Here is a 20,188-nt window from a genome sequence, read left to right on the forward strand (position 1 = left end):
GGGCTCGCTGCCCTGCCCCCGGCGCTCTGGCCGCGGGGGGGGGGGAGAGCCGAGCCCCCGCCGGGGCTCGCCGCCCTGCCCCCGGGGAGGGGGGGGCGGCCGGAGGCTTTTTCGCCTGGGGCGGCGAAAAAGCCAGAGCCGGCCCTGCCGGTTGGCCTGATGAACAGAGAAACCCATAGTTGTTTAGGGCTTTGTGATGGGGTGAATTTCTAAAGATTTGTATCCAACCCCTTTAGGGCTGAATATCTTCCAGGATCAAGTTTTTCATCAGATTTCTAATCTGTCATTATTTCAACTGGACCAGGGAACACCCTCTCTCGCCCTATAGAAGTGCTTGCAGTTCCATGTGAAACCAGGAAATGCAAAGGCTTGTGAAAGTAAAAATAAAACAGTTAATAGAGCTTAGCACTGTGGTAATTAAATGAGAAGATGAGAATTTAAACTATTGAACCCTCAAGAAATGCTAACAATAAAGTTCTCAGTGGCACTCACCAGAAATATGGACGATTGATAGCAACTCCAAGATTAATTGTACTGAAATTGTCACTTAAAATTCCTCTGTTCCACACTTCAGCGCTTGAATTTGGTCTCCAGATTTGCTGCAGCCTTAGCTGCCCAGCTTCCCAGCACACCAAGACAACAGTGCCATGGGGAGCCCTTGAAGCACTGGTGCCTTCATTCAAGGGCACGTGGTTCCTTCAGTGCCACTGCCTCAGCAGTCCTGCACCCCAGGCAGCTGTGCTGGAGGAAGCCAGTATCTCTGCACCAGGGCACTAGAATTTGAAGGGTTCCCTGGCATTGCTGCCTCAGCTCCGTGGAGCAATAAAGCAACAGAGACCTTTGATAGGGCCCTTCAAGCCTTGGTGCAGAGTTCCCTTACAACCCAGGCCCCCTGGATAGCACCCATCCCTCCCATGCAGGCATCTACAACCAAATCACTCATCTTCCATCCCATAATTCCTATATGCTCACTGACCCACCTTCATTTCCCCTGGTGCACCACAGAAATTGTACTGAGACAATCCCTGCCCCAAAGAGCTTACAATTTATTTGTTCTGTTTATAAAGTGTCTAGCAAAAGTGGGACCTGGTCCATAATGGGGCTGCTAGGTGCTCCCACAATACAAACATTATTAATAATTATTAATTATTATTAATAATAATAAATATGGAGCCAGGGTGAGCATATATATGCTAAAAATCATAAATCATAGCCTTTATTTTTAAAGGTATACAAATCAAGTAATTTACCCTCCACCCCCAAAATCTGAGTACTTTAAAATTGTTATAATCTTGGGGTATTCTCTAACCTGGAATTCATTTTTTTAACTCCACCACAGAATGTAATAGTCACTATTAATTCAGATCTTGGCAAAGGCAACTGATAGGAAGAATTTAAGTTAACAAACTGTGTTCCCAGAACCATCCTGACATTTTGATGACATCATTAACAATGCTCAGCAAAAGAGGTAACCACAATACAGTCATCAAATAGGTCTGGCTGGTGTTGCATAAGAAACAGCAGGACAAAAGCAATCAGTGTTTGTCAGATGGAAAACAACAAAACCATTAGTGAAAGAAACACTTAAAAATGATTGAACACTGACTTTGACCAGCATTGAACAGCTTTCACAGGTGCAGTTATTTGAATATATTTCACTCCCCCAAGGTTGGCAAGTTGTGGGAATTTAATACTGTTTGGAGTCCAGGGAATTAGATGAAGAACTGGAGTAGTGATTTCTCTCAATAAATAGGATATTGGTGCTTTCCATCTTAATAAATGAAAGACAGATACTGCTTTTGTTAACCAAAGAGCAGGTGTCTTTCATTCAACATTTCATATTTGTGGATTTATCGCACCACATTTGCCTTGTTAGGCATACTACAAATAAATCATTTGAGCTGTGCTAATACACTTGACCTTTTGAGAATAACATTTTTCTACCAAAGAACAAAAATAAATGTATAGTCAGGGCTCACTATTTCGGATGCATGTCATGTGCATTGTCACTAGAGCTGTGCCGACAGAATGAAAAGATTGTCATTACGTTTTGCTCTCCACATTTCCCAGCCCCCTCAGTTCTCTTATGCACCATCTCTCTCGAGCCAATGCTAGAATGCCTCCTTCTGCTCCAGAGATTTTACAGAGCTGATGTAGGGGCCATTTATGTTAGGGGTATTCCCTGGTGGCATTCGGGCCCTTATGGCTGCCCTATGACCGCTTTGCACCAATCTAAGTGGTATTAAAAAGGGCCACAGGTCAAAGATAAATCAGGCCTATAATTTTTTCTGACTGTTTGACAGTGTGTTAAAACAAGTCAAAAAAATTTCTGTTAACTCTCAGAAATACATGGGATGGGCTCAGACAATCAGGGATTCAGAACAAGGGCCATGTGACTTTCATCTATATCACTTCCACAATACAGCCAAAGTCAGCTCAATATCTACAATGCATCACAAAAGCTGCCTTCAAAACTTTTGCTAAATTCTGTGTAACAAAGATAAAACTGTACCCAGCTTCAATGATAATTTTACTGATTCAAAAATGTTGCATTAAGCACTGCATGTTCGAAGAAGCTCCAGGAACTTGACAACGGGCAAATCTCAAGTTACTCTGATTTTACATAGAATGCTTTACTCAGCTCTAATCAATGGATAGCTTGAAAAATCTGCTACTGTGTTTGTGCAGTATGGAAGTTTTCAATGTATATGTCCTCTCTCCTGCTCAAATTGGAACTCATCCTAAAATGTTTACTCAACTCTGTTAGTTATATCAGACAGACAGAATCAGAGGTGGGGCTGGTAACACAACTTCATGTTAAGGTTGCCTGCCAGTTCCCATTATATGACCCTGTTTTCAGTTACTTATAACTTTGCCAAACCTTATCTGTTCAAGCTCAAATGTCCCATGCTGGGTGTGTGCCTCAGCTTCATATATATATATACACACACACAAATCTTCAGCCAAAATGGAATAGCCACTTCTGAGAACAAGGCTAATGAAAAATACAATGTTTTGCCCATGTTAAAAAAAATCACAGGGTTGTGCTTTGGACGTATTAACTGCTATATCCTGTAATGCTAAGTCTCTGGGAAAAAAAGTCAGGTCCTAGATGACTCATAGACTGTATGGCACAAAGAGACCATCATGATCATCTAGTCTGTCCTCCTGCATATCGCAGGCCACAGAACTTCTCCCACCCATTCCTGTAATAGGCCCATAACTTCTGGCTGAGTTATTGAAGTCCTCAAATCTTCACTTAAAGACTTAAAGTTACAGACAATCTACCATATACTCTAGGTCAAACCAGCAAGAGACCCATGCCCAATCCTTCAGAGGAAGGCTAAAAAACCCCATGGTCTCTGCCAATCTGACCTAGGGAAAATTCCTTCTCAACCTCAAATCTGGCAATCAATTAGACGATAAGTATGTGGGCGAGACCAACCAGCCCGACACCTGGGAAAGAATTCTTGGTAGTAACTCAGAGCCCTCTCCATCTAGTGTCCCATCTTGTAGCAATTGGAAATATTTGCTAATAGCAGTTGCACATGGGCTGTATGTCATTGTAGACAATCTCTTCATACCATCCCCTCCAAAAATGTATCAAGCTCAGTACTAAAACAAGTTAGGATTTTTTTTTTGCCCCCACTACTTCCCTTGGAACTTCACTCTTCTGATGGTTAGAAACCTTTGTCTAATTTCATGCCTAAACTTCTTGATGGCCATTTTATATACATTTTTTTCTTGTGCCAACATTTGCCCTTAACTTAAATAATTTCTCTCCCTCCCATGGTGTTAATCCCTCTCATGTATTTATAGCGAGCAATAATAACTCCTCTCAGACTTCATTTTGTTAGGTTTAACAAGCCAAGCTCCTTAAGTCTCCTTTCATAAGGGAGGTTCCCCATTCCTCTGATCATCCAAGTAGCCTTTCTCTGCACCTGTTCCAGTTTGAATTAATCTTTCTTTAACAAGGGAGACCAGAATTGCACACAGAATTCCAAATGAGGTCTCACCCAATGCCTTGTATAATGATAACAACACTTCCCTGTCTTTACTGGAAATACCTCATCTGGTACATCCAAGGATTGCATTAGTCTTTTTCATGGCCACATTATATTGGTGGCTCTTAATCATCCTGTGATTGACCAAAACACCCAGGTCTTTCTCCTTCTCTGTCTCTTCAACTGATACATCTCCATCTTATAGCAAAAATTCTTGTTGTTAGTCCCTAAGTGCATGATCTTTCACTTTGCATTGTTAAATTTCACCCCATTTCTATTACTCCAATTTTCAAGGTCATTCAAATCTTCTTGTATGATATTCCGGTCCTTCTCCATATTGGTAATATATCCCAACTTTGTGTCACCTGCAGATTTTATTAGCACACTCCTACTTTTTGTGCCTAGGTATTAGTGAAAATGTTAAGTAAGATTGGTCCCAGCACCAGTCCCTGAGGAACTCCACTGGTAACTTCTGTGACCGAAAGCATCCCTCTGTTCACACTGTACACACCATTGTAATAGTCTTAATACAAAATATGCTTTGGGAGGTATCATTTGAAAACTGATAACTTGCTGGTCAATAATATCATGGTGAAATGTGTGTAGCAAAATTATATGTAAAGTTATTAATACCCACGTATAATGTTGCTAGCACATGTTCAAACCCACACAATCTTGACTAGCCAAAAGTTGTTAAAGAGTTCTGTCTTAAACAAAGGAATGTGTGTTTACTTCAGTTTACATATAAGTAGTATACAGGGCAGGAGGAGGGGAAAATGACAGGAGACAAGGCAAATCTGCATTTCAGCATACACACGGAGAAGAAAGAGCATGGAGCCAACTTCACCACCAGACTCCACGTCGCCTTCTTTATGGTTTGAATAAACTTTGCTTTGAGGGGTAATCCTCAGAAGAGTCCACTTGAAAGGGTGACTGGACTATAAAAGTGAGTATTGGAATCAGGCATGGAGATTACATAAGCATCTCCCAGATTCCTAGTTTAAAGCTCATTCAATCAGTTGTGCCAACCTCTATCCCAGAAGTCTATTTTCCTCCCTGGTCAGGTGGAGTCTATCCCATGAGAACAGTCTTCTGTCCGTGAATGCTTCCCAGTGGTCGAACATCCCCAAACCCTCCTTATAGCACCACTGCCTGAGCCATCGTAATATTGTCTCATCTTCATTGTCCTCTTCTAGGGACAGGTAGAATTCCACTGAAGATCACCTGAGCTCCCATTTCTTTAAGTGTCTTTCTTGGTCTGGTGTAGTCTTCCTTGATGTGCCCCAGCAAAAATCTAGCAGTATCATTTGTTTCCACGTGAAGGACAATCAGTGGATTCCTTCCTGCTCCCATTAGGATCCTCTTCAGCCTCAGGTCCATATCCCATATCTTAGATTCCAAAATTTTGAGCACCCAAAATAAGTAGATTTTTTTACCTTAAACTTTCTGTGCCTTAGTTATCCATCTGTAAAATGGGAGTAATACCACACTCTTACCTCACAGGATGTTTTTAAAATAAATTAATGTTTGAGAAGCACTCAGATGTTATAATGATGAACACCTTTGAAAAGCACATGAGAAAATTAATAACTCTATCTTCAGAGTAGGGTTTGAGTAGAATATAGCAATTAAGGTATGTGCCCACACATTGAACAATGAGGATAAAACAGTTCATGCTGTACACTTGAATGCAGCCTGGGTCCTATGGAAAAAAATAGCATGTGATCATATAATTAAAGACTGAATCATAATGCATATGCACAAAGGGGGCAAATTAAGTTTTCATAGGCAACCTTCATTTGGGATTTCCTGACTTTTGATTGCTTGACTTTGCAAACTTAATGTTCTTGCAATGTAGTTTTTATTTGTGTAATTTAGATAGACACTATAAAGGAGTACTGCTGTGCTGTAGAAATTGAAATGAAAACTTTGACAACTCCTTCTTTAAAGGATGTTTTTGCTAAGCTCTGAAATATTAATAAATGAATAATGAAGTGGTAAACTAAACAAGCTAATAGGATGTGACTATGAATTTATAGGTTTTGGAGAAACAAATAAGAACAAGAGATAATGTTGCAACAGGAACAACTTTTGCTGTTCAAAGTTTGGACCATAAATACCTATATGGATTTGGGGACCTGCGTGGAAGGGTGGCCAGGTAAGTAAAACATAATGGGCCTGATTCTCATTTTCACTGCTCTAGGTATGTAAAGGGACCTTAAAGTGGGTATAAGAACATAAGAACGGCCATACTGGTTCAGACCAAAGGTCCATCTAGCCCAGTATACTGTCTTTTGACAGTGGCCAATGCCAGGTGTCCCAGAGGAAATGAACAAAACAGGTAATCATCAAGTGATCCATATCCTGTCGCCCATTCCCAGCTTCTGGGAAACAGAGGCCAGGGACACCATCTCTGCCCATCCTGGTTAATAGGCATCGATGGACCTATCCTCCATGAACTTATCTAGTTCTTTTTTGAACCCTATTATAGTCTTGGCCTTCACAACATGCTCTGGCAAGGAGTTCCATAGGTTGACTGTGCGTTGTATGAAAAAATATTTCCTTTTGTTTGTTTTAAACCTGCTGCCTATTAATTTCATTTTGTGACCTCTAGTTTTTCTGTTATGAGACGGAGTAAATAACACTTCCTTATTTACTTTCTCCATACCAGTCATGATTTTATAGACCTCTATCATATCCCCCTTAGTCATCTCTTTGCCATGCTGAAAAGTCCCAGTCTTATTAATCGCTCCTCAGATGTCAGCCTTTCCATACCCCTAATAATTTTTGTTGCCCTTTTCTGAACCTTTTCCAATTCCAATATATCTTTTTTGAGATGGGGCGACCACATCTGCATGCAGTATTCAAGCAGTGGGCAGACCATGGATTTATATAGATGCAATATGATATTTTCTGTATTATTTAATATCCATTTCTTAATGATTCCCAACATTCTGTTAGCTTTTTTGACTGCCGCTGCACAGAGTGGCTGTTTTCAGAGAACTATCCACAATGATTCAAAGATCTCTTTCTTGAGTGGTAACAGCTAATTTAGACCCCATCATTTTATATGTCTAGTTGTCTAGATTATGTTTTCCAATGTGCATTACTTTGCATTTATCAACATTGAATTTCATTTGCCATTTTGTTGCCCAGTCACCCAGTTTTGTGAGATCTTTTTGTAGCTCTTCGCAGTCTGCTTTGGACTTAACCATCTTGAGTAGATTTGTATTATCTGCAAATTTTGCCACCTCACTGTTTACTTCTTTTTCCAGATCATTTATGAATATGTTGAATAGGATTGGTCCAGTACAGACCCGTGGGGGACACCACTATTTACCTCTCTCATTGTGAAAACTGACCATTTATTCCTACCTTTTGTTTCCTATCTTTTAACCAGTTACCAATCTATGAGAGAACCTTCCCTCTTATCCCCATGACAATATACTTTACTCCCTTTTACACTGCCAGAGCAGTGTGAAGTGTTCTTAGTGTAAATAAGAATCAGGTTCAATGTGTTAGTACCAGGTTTACAATGGTGCCAATGGTGCCATGATGCCAGGCCCACACTCAGAAGGGGCCCTGGCATCCAGACTGTGGACCTGCCCTCTGCTCCAACCACGCTCTGTCCGGAGGCTCTGCCTCACTCAGCCTCTTCTCCCCAAGGCCCCACCCGGAGCTCACTCCTCTCTGATCCCGGCCCGCCCCTGCTCACTCCTCTCCGCCCCTTCCCCACCATGTTAGCAATGGGCAGGGCCTCAGGGGAAGAGGCCGAGTGGGGGGTGGAGCCTCAGGGCAGAGCACAGGCGGGGAGAAGAGGCTGAGCGGAGGTGTGACCTTGGGGCAGAGCATGGGCGGAGCAGGGGGCGGGGTCACGGTTCAGGTATTGGAGCCGAAAAGATTAATCCGGCCCTGGTAAAATATATAATGCTAATGAATAATAATTACATCTTTCGGACTCAGTTCTTCCTCAAAAACGAATAACATTTTAGAGATATTATCCTTGATGTGCTGGCTAGATTTCAACTTGAGTAATTACATTTCCCCATCTAAATTCCCCTGTAGTTTCAATTATATATGGCATAGAATTCTTCATTTCCTCTCCTAAAACTGAGAACAGCAACACTACTGTACGACAGCTAAGTACCACTGTGTTCCACCCCAGAGATGGATGCATTTTAGTGGTGGATGCAGGGATAGCTGTAGTCTGTAAACTGCATTCAATATTTTGGAATATGTAGATGAGTGTTGTGCTGGGGAAATTTTCAGGGTGCTAGGGAAAGATAGACTTCTTCCCCTCAGGCTATGCTGTGGCAAATATTGCCCAGATAACTTGCACCTAATAAAGAATTGGCTGAGGAGCTCTCTGGCCCGCTGATGTTAATTTTTACTAAATCTGGAATAGTGGGGGAATTCCAGAAGACAGAAGGGTGCCAGTATTGTACCAATATTAAAAAGGGCAAGCAGAATGTCCATTCTGGTTAGTCTGATATCAGTGCCGGTCAAAAGAAAGGAAAAGCGGATATGGTATTCAACGGATAAAGAATTAAAAAATAGTAGGAATATAATTAATGCCAGTCGATATGGTTTTATGGCAAACAGGTCTTGTCAAACAAACCTGATTTTATTCTTCTATGAGATTACAGGTTTGGTTGATGAAGGCAACTGTGTAAATGTAATATACTTAGTCTTTTGTATGGTGTTTGGCTTAGCACTGCACAATATTCTGATTTAAAAAATACAATACACTATACAATATCTATAGAGCACATGATGAATGCATTGAGAATGCATTAGCTAGTGGACAGATCTCAAAAAGTAGGGGAATCATCATTGAATGGGGTGTCTCTAGTGGGGTTCTGCAGAAACCGGTACTAGTCCCGACTCTATTCAACATTTTTATCAATGATCTGGAAGTAAACATAAAATCACTGCTAATAAAATTTGCAGATGACACAAAGATTGGCAGAATGGTAAATAATGATGAGGACAGTGCAGTCATAGTGTGGTCTGGATCGCTTGGTAATGTAGTCTTATCCAAACAAAATGCAAAACGTGCAGCCCAATGCAGTTATACATCTAGGAACAATGAATGCAGGCCATGCCTACAAGATGAGCGAGCTGTATTGTGGAAAGCAGTGTCCGTGAAAAGGATTTAAGGGTCACAGTGGACAGGCAATTAAACGTGTGTCCCTAGTGCAATGCTGTGGCAAGAAGAGCTAATGTGATTCTTGGATGTGTAGACAGGGAAGTAGTGAGTACGAGTAAGGAAGTAATTTTACCTGTGTATTTGGCATTGGTGAGACCAATACAAGAATACTGGTGTCCACATTTTAAAAAGAATGTTGAAAAATTGGAGAGGTCCCAGAAAAGAGCCACTAAAATGATTCAAGGTCTGCAGAAAATGTCTTCCAGTGAGAGACTTAAAGATCTCAGTCTGTTTAGTTTATCAAAAAAGTTTGAGAGGTGACTTGATCACAGTGTATAAGTACCTTCATGAGGAGAAAATGCTGGTCCTTAAGGGCTCTTTAATCTAGTGGAGAAAGGCCTAACAAGATCCAATGCCTGGACTCTGAAGCTAGACAAATTTAAGTTAGACACAAAATTTTAACAATGAGGTGATTAACTACTGGAACAAACTACCAAAGGAAGTGATGGATTCTCCATCTCTTGATGTCTTTGTATCAAGACTGGCTGCTTTTCTGGAAGTCATGTGTTAATCAAACACAAATTACTGGGCTCAATGCAGGGATAACTAGGTGAAATGTAATGACCTGTGGGGCTGTCCATGAATTATGTGACATATTGCAGGGTGGGGCCTTAATTCTGTGTGTGTTTTTTCAGTGTTACAAGGGCATAGTCTTGAAAAAACAGTGTTACATAAATTGTGGACAGCCCCTGTCATATACAGGAGTTGAGACTAGGTGATCTAATGCCTCCTTCTACCTTTAAACTCTAATAATCTATTGTACTTCTAGGGCTGTAGCAACTCCCAGGGAAGAATCATGCCCCTTCCAGAAGGGGAACGGTCACAAGATTAATTATATAGGGATGGATCCACTAGCCATCCACCAGGCCTGACAGCAAACGTGTCCCAATTAGCTCCAAGGAGCTCTGTATTCCATGCATCTGCAATCCTCCCTCTTCTCCACCACTTTTTCCTCACTCCCACACCAGGGATAGAACTGCAGTAGGTTGCCAGCACTTGGGGATCCCAGCCTTTGGAGTGAAGTATTCGCCCCCGAAGAAGCCAGCTTGGCAGTGCTGGAAACCTATTTTCATTATACATATTGGGCCAGATTCTCTACTAGTGTAAATTAACACATTTCTATTATAGTCCATGGAGTTATGCCAATTTACACCAGCTGAGATTCTGGCCCATTATATGTGTCACTTGATAAGCAGAGGGTTGCAAAACCCCATTTTTCAGTTGCTCAGAACTGTCCTAAAATTTCACTTTGGGTTGAAATTTTCCATGGTTGTACACAACCTAAAGATGATATTTTTTTTAAACTTAGGGGGAAATCCATGCAGCCATATGTGTTAAGCAAGGCTGAGAAAAGCATACTTGTACCATTGTAAAAAATTATTAGCACACTTTTTTCACACAAATAACTCAAAACAGCTGAAGTTGAGACTTGAATAGTGCCCACTGAGGTGTACATCCACAGCTGCACTTGCAATTTAGCTTGTCACTGCAGTTCACACCTTGTTCTCAAAGGAAACATGCACAAAACCTTCAAAAGATAAGTCTGGGAGCTTAAAGTCATAGCTTGCTAGACACTAAAAATCATGGTTTTAATAAAGGCAATGGATTTATGGCTTCTTACAACAATCTGTAACCCACTAACCCCCTTTTTTGTACTATGACTGGAGAGGTACTAACAGGCCACTTCACCTTGAATGGTTTCTCAGAATGTGTGTAACCAATCTGTTCCACCTTATATTTAGCTCTGAGTACCTTTCCCAGATCTGAAGAACAGCTCTGAGTAGCTCCAAAGCTTCTCTCTTTTACCAACAGAAACTGGTCCAATAAAAGTGATTACCTCACTCACCTTGTCTCTCTAATACAGTTTTAAGCAATTGAAAAATCATTTGTGAGCATGCTCACTGACTAACTGCTGAGATTTTCCAGTAGTGCCTAATTAATCACGCCTTGCCCTGTGACCTCCCAGTGCACATTTTCCCTTATGCACCTTGGCCAATACAAGGGCTGCTACCTTTAGACTATTGCTGAATGTGGGACAATTTGCTTGAGTTTTTCTGCACCGGATGGGCCGGCAGAATAGCTTCAGTAGCTTCACTGTCAGCCTGCTGCGGGTTCTCAATTTCATCTCTCTTCCTCCACAGACTCATGGGTTTGCTCCCTCAGTAGGATCTCTGGGATCCCTGACAGTGTTCCACACTCCTATGTCCACAATGGTGTTTGATCACCCCCAGAGCTGCCGTGGCAAGCACTGAAAACTCTGTGGGCTTTGACGTTAAGGAATTTCCACCTAAATCCTACCCTTGCAAAGCTTTACATGTGGGAGAGTACAATTCAACACCACCCCCTAGGATATTTGTATGTAAATAAGCATTTTCTTCCTTTCAATCAGCCCCATCTTCCTCTTCCTGCCTTATCCATGCATTGATATCCTAACCTATTCTGCGAGGCTGCAATAGTCACTCCCATGGCAATTTCTGTGATGTCACAACAAGAAGCTTCTGACACTAGCTTTGGGCTGACCCCTCTACACAGGAATGAAAGGAACTGCAGAAAACAACACCTGAAAATGAAACACGGTTGCTCATATACAATGACAGAACATGCATGGGGCCTAAATCACTACCAGTACTGTTCTAGAAACTGACTCCAAGGATCTCATGTATTTTTAAAGAGAGAGAAGGGCAAGTCTTCTAACCTCAGCAAAACTTGCGAATGTTACAGCACCAAGGATGCCTTTACTAGCTGCACTTAAACAGTCAATTTTTAATGGAGTTGTGTATGAATAATTGCTGTTAGGTTAAGGTGCAGTACAATTATATGATTTCCACATCATAAGCACTTTCATTTTGTTTACTACTAGTCTCCCTCTGGAAATGCTGAACCTTAATTGGGCACTTTACCTGCAGTGTTGGGAACCAGTGAAAAAGGGAAATGACCCAGTACTGAAAAAACTGAGTACCGTTATAATCATGAATAGTACTTTGATTTGTCACATTTCTTTGCTCTCCACTGTAAGAAAAAAAATGCAATTTAGTACCTCTATATTAGTCAGCATTCAAGAAGTCACAAATAAACACCTTGTGAAAGACACGATGCAGAAGATCTCTGGCTTTGATCTCCCACGGAGCTCATGGGCAACCCTAAACCATATCCGCACAAACCATAGTAGATGCAGATACTTGCTGCTCAAGTGGAAAATTAAAGACTGTGCCCTGTGTGACCGTGGTCACCCAGAACAGACCATGGAACATATAACAACTCAATGCCCGATTCACAAATATGAAGGAGGCATCACAGCAATACACTCTGCTACTCCAGATGCAAATATCTGCCTTAACCATCTAAATGTAATATAATAGTTGTTGCTCTACATTTACATCAGACATACGAGGAAGAAGAATCAGCGTTCAAACTGGGAATTTCATAAACCAAAGTGGGTGGAGGCAAATTTGCATAGTTAGGTAACTAATTTACTATTTTTTTAAACAGAAGCGTGAATCACCTACCCATAATTATAGGTTCCTACTGAATTTGTAGCTTAGTTTCCCTTAGCACAAAACTATTTGGGCTGAAATGGACATTAATGAACCCTGGCCCTCTGTCCATTAGCTACAGTAATTCATCCTTCTATGGTCCATCATATAAAGCATGCTAGTGTACATTGGAGTTTGTCATTCAAACCATGTCCTCCTTTCTTTTCACTCCACCTCTTCCCCAAATGATCACCACCTCCATAATACCTTTTATCTACTCCAGAGAGAACAATCAAATACAAGATTTGAATTTTCTCCCTCGGTATGGTGTAGAAGTGTCCCACTACCAGCTAATGGGTCATCAAATAATTCTTGAAAGTTCTATAGGCATTTCTAAATAACAGGGAAAGCCCACCTCCAACATCTCAGTTAATTGTTGTGTTCCCATTCTGTGTTTGCTCTCAGAAAATTATATATGAACTAATTTCCTGATTTTTAAAGTGAGCCCAAGCACAATTGTCTTTGGGCACATGAACGTATGTTGCAAGAATACAAAAGAAGCTGACAAATGTAAACAAAAAGAGAACCCCCCCCCATAAACGTAAAAGTACTCTCCTCACCCCACCAGCAAAAGACTGAACAAGAAGATAGACTTTGCACTTAGTTCTGAAGGTTAAATTCTGCCTGTTCTTTTTTCTTGCACAGTTCTCTGTATCACAAAGCAATGGAAATCAGAAAAGTCCAGAACTTTATCAGATTATTACAAGCCATGAATGAAGTTTAAAGAATGAGAAACAGTTACTAGGTGCTTCAGAATTTTTTGAATCCTTGGCTAGATACAATGGTATAAAAGAAACTGTTCCTTTCATTGAACTCCCTATAATTGTAAAATTGAGGTCCTTCAGGATGCAGTAGGAAACTTTGGGGCTATATTTATGTCAAGAATGAAATGCTTAACTATATCATTTACTTATTCATATGCAAACTTATTTAAATCTCATGGAATTATAGTGTGTAGGTCTTTCTATAGTCTCTTTCATTGCAGTCTGCACTCTATCTAACCCCTCCCTGCCTGACCAGGAAACAGGAACCTCACCTTAGGCAGCTCTTGTCTTCCTCTTTTATAAACAATTAATTAGATCAACATGTTAAACAGTTTCCTGTTTCGTTATCCCCTTGCTCCAATAGCATACAAGCTTTTTAGTGATCCAATTTTCCTTTCTATAGTATGCCTTCAGGCCTGTGTATGTATGCAAAAATGCACACACATATTTTCCACATACAATTATTATGCGATTGTGTGTTCAGCCAGAATAACTGCATCCATAAACAACACCATAGACATCTATTTGGTCATTTGCATACATAATCTTGCTAATAGTGCTATCTAGCTCCTATAGAGAACTTTTCTTCTGTCAATTTCAAAGTGCTTTAGAAAGGAGGACTCAGTATCCCCTTTTTATAGATGGGAAAACTAAGGCATCATGATGTGTAGTGACTTGCCCAAGGCCACCCAGTAGCCCACTGGCAGAGCCAGAAATAGAACACGTCTCATTGGTCACAGTCCAAAGCTCTAGCCACCAGTTATGCAAACACAATTGTCTTTACCCAATTATGAAAATCAGGTCCTTCGTCTGCTGTGACTGTACTTTTAACATCCTGCATTAAACATTCTCTGCATCTGATGTTTAGGTTATTTTGTTTGGCTTGTTATAATTTATATTATTTCTTCTTATTGATACAGAGCCCTTAATCCTCATCTTTCTCATGTTGTTTACATTTTTCAAAAGCCTGCTTATTGCTTAGAGTTGGGATTTTAAAAAGGAGTCTAAGGGAGTTAACAGGCAAATGGGAGCTGGGTGCCTAACTGTCATAGGCTCTCTGGTAATATTAATAGTTATGCAGTCTGGGATTTGCATGACCTTCTATCTTTTGCCAGGTTTAATGTCAGTTGTATATAGATGCACTCTCCCTCTAAAGGTCTGACTCCTTTAGAACTCTGTCCTGCACATTATAGAACAGAATTAAAACTGACTTTGCCTTCTGCATGCCAGCAAAATCAACATTTTAAAAGTTATAGGACCAATTTATAAGCAGGAGCAGCTCTCTCACCTTCCACAGAGTTGTGCCTCCTTACACCAGATATAAATTGGACTCACCCTGCCTAGAGTTTTTTCCACTAGCTCTTGCCTTCACAAGCAATTTACAACAAATAATTCCATAATCTCTAGATTGTAGATGCTTTGTACTTCATATTATTCTTGGCTTGTTTCCCAGGGTTTGGGCCAAAAAAGCTGCTAAGTAAACAATTCAACAAGCTGTGTAAGAAAGCAAACCTGCTGTCTCTCTAGACATATGTTCACCTTCTTGGTTATTATGTAATTGTTCTCCAAATCAATAATCCCTTTTGATCAAAGTTCTGGCCTACTTACAGGGTCTCTATTATCTACAATGACATTTACTGTTCCACTTTATCTAAATGCTCTGGAGGTCTATCACAATATCCAAGAATCATCAGAGTAGGTTTATTGTCATCTTTTATTTAAACACTTTCAATCACATCCACCAAAATGTCTCTTCAGACTTTTATCTAGCAACAATGTTGATGCTCCTTCTCCTGTTTTACTCTGTCTAGTCCTTAGGAAAATAGCTTATTCAAACATTTAAAATGTAGTTGATTTCCTTATTCAACTTTTATAACAATATTAATATTACATTGCATAGTATGAGGTGTCCTTAAAAGTCCTATCAACTATCTTATTATAAGTACTCTTAGCATTTGAATAGAAAAGTCCTCCTACAGGGCCAGCTGTTGCAGCCTACAGAGAGGTTGTGGGAGTGCTCTACGGCAGTGAAACCAGCATGGATATTCTGCACAAGGAAGGGCACCAACTGTGAAGATGTGATGCAGGTACATTCTGCTTCCCTTCCATGCTGTGGAGCAGTGTCTGGTGTGGCTCTCGCCAGGCCGCTATGCAGGTGCATTGGCCAATCCTCTCACGCTGAAAGATGTGCACAGAAGTGGTAGATGTGACTCCACCTGACCATCTTAACAAAATGCCTAAATAATAGATTCTAGAGAGAAAGAGAAACAGCACTTTAAACTGCCTTAAAAGTAAAGTTGGTTAAATATTATTCAGTCATTCCATTGTTCAACAAATGTTGTCGTTGTCAAATAATTTGCCCATTTTTAATCATCACACAGATTTTGGTGAATGCAGCTGGGAGAGTTAAAATAGATGGTGACAAACTGCTTATAAACCAGTATACTTTTGTCAGTAACAGCACTAAAACTGCTCTTCCTTAGCATCTGCCTCCAACCTAGGTACACTAGAGTCACAAGCTAGAACATCAGTTGCAGCAATGTATCAAATCTGTTCCTAGGCATTTGTTTCTAATGCAAACACAGCTGCACCTGGACTCCAAATTAGCCCATGGGCATACATTTTAGAACTCATTTAACTCTTTACTTCTTGGATTATTTCATTGTACAAAACATAGAGGACCCAGTCCTACAAGTTGCAGAGCTTCCTCTGTTTCCATTGCATCAATGGGAGTTCTGCGGTTTACAAGAGATGTTCAGCATATCAGCCCTATGCTTCACAGTTGCAAATTAAGGGCCAAATGCTGACTGCCTTCAACTCCCATTGACTTCAATTATTGCAGAAAAGAAATTATTTCCCTAGGCAACCAGCACTAGAAGCAGGGTTGGTATCAGGATTATCGTATCAATGTTTAGCCCAGCCTATCCTGCCACCAGTCAGGATGCTGCCAGGGGACATGGGGCAATTGAATAGTGGCATGTTGAGGCTATCAATTGTCTTCAAGTGCAAAAATAACATTATTATTCTACTATTGATACACTTCATGTTTTGTAGTTAACCTCTTTTTTTATTCTAGATGTGATGCAAGCATTGCAAAGCTATCTGGAGACATAAATATAATCAGGCACGAGATCCAGAGGCTAGAGAAAGGGATTGGTGGCATCCGCTCTACCTCGGAAAGTTATGCTAATAATTTAGAGATGAAGGTGAGCAGATGAACACATAATGAAAAAAGAAGATATTTTGGCTGTAAGATATGCATATAAATTATCTTCTCTCATCACAACTGCTGACCAATGTTAATGGTGGATGTGATATTGACACTGGTTTATTTATTTGTTTAAACAAGCCCCTTTCCATTCCAGTAACATTATACAATAGCATGGATGGGAGTGTACACACATAAGGAGTAATACAAACTAAACAATGCACTCCTGGGATGTGGGGATCATGAAATATTAAAAAAAATCCCATTACAATTTGCTAATAATATTTCATTACCCAAACCTTAGACCCTCGAGCCCCTTCTTGTTTTAAAATGCATCTTGAAATTCCAGATCCAAGGACTTTGAAGTTGGAAAATACCACAGGAAACCAGGATTTTATTCTTTAGTTTCAGCTTCAGAAGTAGCTGGGACAGATCTAGTTGCTTAAGTGCATTGGGGGAGGGATAATTCAGTGGTTTGAGCATTGGCCTGCTAAACCCAGGATTGTGAGTTCAATCCTTGAGGGGGCCACTTAGGGATCTGGGCCAAAAATCAGTACTTGGTCCTGCTAGTGAAGGCAGGGGGCTGGACTCAATGACCTTTCAAGGTCCCTTCCAGTTCTAGGAAATAGGTATATCTCCATATTTAAATTAGCCATGCAAATTTTGGAACCATTCCAAAGTGCTCTTGAACTTGTCATTCTTAGGGTAAAACTTTCACTTTTGTCAGTCACTTTTTCTGCTAAAGTATTTTTTTCTGCTGTGTATATCTGTATATAGCATGGATGTACTGATATTTTCACAGCCAACAGGAAAAATTGTGCTGTATAGTATTCCTAGCATTCGGCCTCTCCTGTGAGAGACTAGCATCCTCAACTCCCTTTGCCTTCAATATAAATACAGGCTGATCAGCATCATGCGGGATTGAGCACATAAATAGTATCTTTACACGGGGTAATTTGGCTTTTACCAAGTAATAACTGTTGGTCCCTCCTTCCACCCCAGTGAGTACCCATCATATTCATTAGAGGTTGCTATTTAGATTAAATTTATTATACCTTAGTCTTTAATTTCCTTATTTAAAATAGTCACTTCACTGCATTCTGCATTTATGTGCTTCTATGTAAGACAAGCTTCCAGTCATTTCATACAGTGCAAATATCAGCTTCATCTGCTCCAAGGCAGAATTACCCATGGCAGTTCAGATGAAGATATTTTACCTGTATTATAAGACACTGTTTGGAAATCTGTCTCTTTCAATACATGTAAAAACATCCTGCCTCCCTACTAAATGAAAAGCAGAACAGGTGTGTGCTAAAATCACATGAAGCAGCATACAAATGTATGTAAAAACCAAGTCAGCCACTTCATATAGAGATATTAAGCAGAAAATGGAACAACAGTGTCCACTGAAGAGAAAAGATTTCTTCTCACAGTATGACCCTAAACAGAATGCAGAAGAATAGAGTCTGAATGCAAGTTAATCTGTTGATCAGAAAACTATATTGGAAAACTATAGTAAAGAACAGAATTATCAGACAACATAGATGAACACGATTTGTTGGGGAAGAGTCAATATGATTTTTGTAAAGGGAAATCATGCCTCACCGATCTAATAGAATTCTTTTGGGGGGGGGGGGTCAACAAGCACGTGAACAGGGGTGAGCCAGCGGATATAGTGTACTTAGCTTTTCAGAAAGCTTTTGACAAGGTCTATCACCAAAGGCTCTTAAGCAAAGTAAGCTGTCACGGGACAAGAGGGGGAGGTCCTCTCATGGATCAGTATGCAAAAGATAGGAAACAAAGGGTAGGAATAAATGGTCAGTATTCAGAATGGAGAGAAGTAAATGGTGGTGTCCCCCAGGGGTCTGTACTGGGGAAAATACTGTTCAACATATTCAGAAATGATCTGGAAAAAAGCATAAACAGTGAGGGGCAAAATTTGCAGATGATACAAAACTACTCAAGATACTGTGATACAGGAGGGCCAGGAAGCAGTGAGAGAGTGGATGAGGGGAGATATATAAACTCTAGGCTAATTAAGGCGTGGTTCCCTGTAGACTAGGGATGGTTGCTACAGGTTAATTGGAGCACCTGTAGTCAATTAAGGCCCTGTCAGGAACCTAATAAAAACCCCTGATTCAGGCAGCCAGGGAGTGTGAGGTAGGAGAGAGACATGGAGTTTATAGGTGTGTTGATGAGACTTGACAAACCAGAAAACTGAAGGACGGGAGACCCAGCATCAAGGACTGAGGGTAACCCTACCCAAGGAGGAAGAGGGTAAGAAACCTGCAGGGGTTGAGAGGGGCTGGGGCTCAGAGTGAGGAGCAAACCCAGATCTCTCCTCCCCTGCTTCCCTCCTCTACCACCTTCCTGGGCCAAGTGGGGTCCTTGGTGCTCCAAGAGCAGGGCCAAGGGGTGGTGTCTTAGTCCCCTGCCAAGAAAAGCCTGGGACCCACCATACCAACATTGGTCATTCTGTCACAATAGTTAAGTCTAAAGCAGACTGTGAAGAGCTCAAAAGGATCTCACAAAACTGGGTGACTGGGCAACAAAATGGCAGATGAAATTCAGTGTTGATAAATGCAAAGTAATGCACATTAGAAAACATAATCCCAACTAGATATACAAAATGATGGGGTCTTAATTAGCTGTTACCACTCAAGAAAGAGATCTTTGAGTGAGTGGATATTTTTAGAGAACTATCCACAATAAATGTGCAGCGGCAGTCCAAAAAGTTCTCAATGTTGGGAATCATTGAGAAAGGGACAGGTAAGATGACAGAAAATATCATATTGCCTCTATATAAATCCATGGTATGCCCACATCTTGAATACTGTGTGCACATGTGGTTGCCCCATCTCAAAAAAGATATATTGGAAAAGGGCAACAAAAATTATTAGGGGTATGGAAAAGCTTCCATATGAGGAGAGATTAATAAGACTGGGACTCTTCAGCATGGAAAAGGGACAACTAAGGGGTACATGATAGAGATCCATAAAATCATGACTGATGTGGCGAAAGTAAAATAGTAACTGTTATTTACTCCTTCTCATAACACAAGAACTAGGGGTCACCTAATTAAATTAATAGGCAGCAGGTTTAAAACAAACAAAAGGAAGTATTTTTTTGCACAATCTGTGGAACTCTTTGCCGGGGGGGTTGTGAAGGCCAAGACTATAATAGGGTTCAAAAAAGAACTAGATAAATTCATGGAGGATAGGTCCATCAATGGCTATTAGCCAGGATGGGCAGGGATGCAAAACCATGCTCTGAAGTGTCCCAAGCCTTTGTTTTCCAGAAGCTGGGAATAGGTGACAGGGTATGGGTCACTTGATGATTACTTGTTCTGTTCATTCCCTCTGGCATTGACCGCTGTCAGAAGACAGGATACTGGGCTAGATGGACCACTGGTCTGACCCAGTATGGCTGTTCTTATGTTCAGAAAACAATGTAATCACTGTGGGTGTGAT

The 20,188-nt window shown here is 40.7% G+C and overlaps 1 protein-coding gene across 1 annotated transcript in view; it reads left to right on the forward strand.

Annotated features, from left to right (window-relative positions):
* Positions 1-20,188, forward strand: part of FAM81B (family with sequence similarity 81 member B) — a 52,896-nt gene that overhangs the window by 18,446 nt on the left and 14,262 nt on the right. The window contains exons 3-4 of the mRNA XM_026649238.1: positions 6,044-6,162; positions 16,587-16,716. Of these exons, the coding sequence (XP_026505023.1) occupies positions 6,044-6,162; positions 16,587-16,716 (249 nt within the window). The remainder of the gene's footprint in view (positions 1-6,043; positions 6,163-16,586; positions 16,717-20,188) is intronic.

Source organism: Terrapene carolina, unplaced genomic scaffold, assembly GCF_002925995.2.
Source record: "Terrapene carolina triunguis isolate 2854851 unplaced genomic scaffold, T_m_triunguis-2.0 Scaffold69, whole genome shotgun sequence".
NCBI classification, from domain to species: Eukaryota; Metazoa; Chordata; order Testudines; family Emydidae; genus Terrapene; species Terrapene triunguis.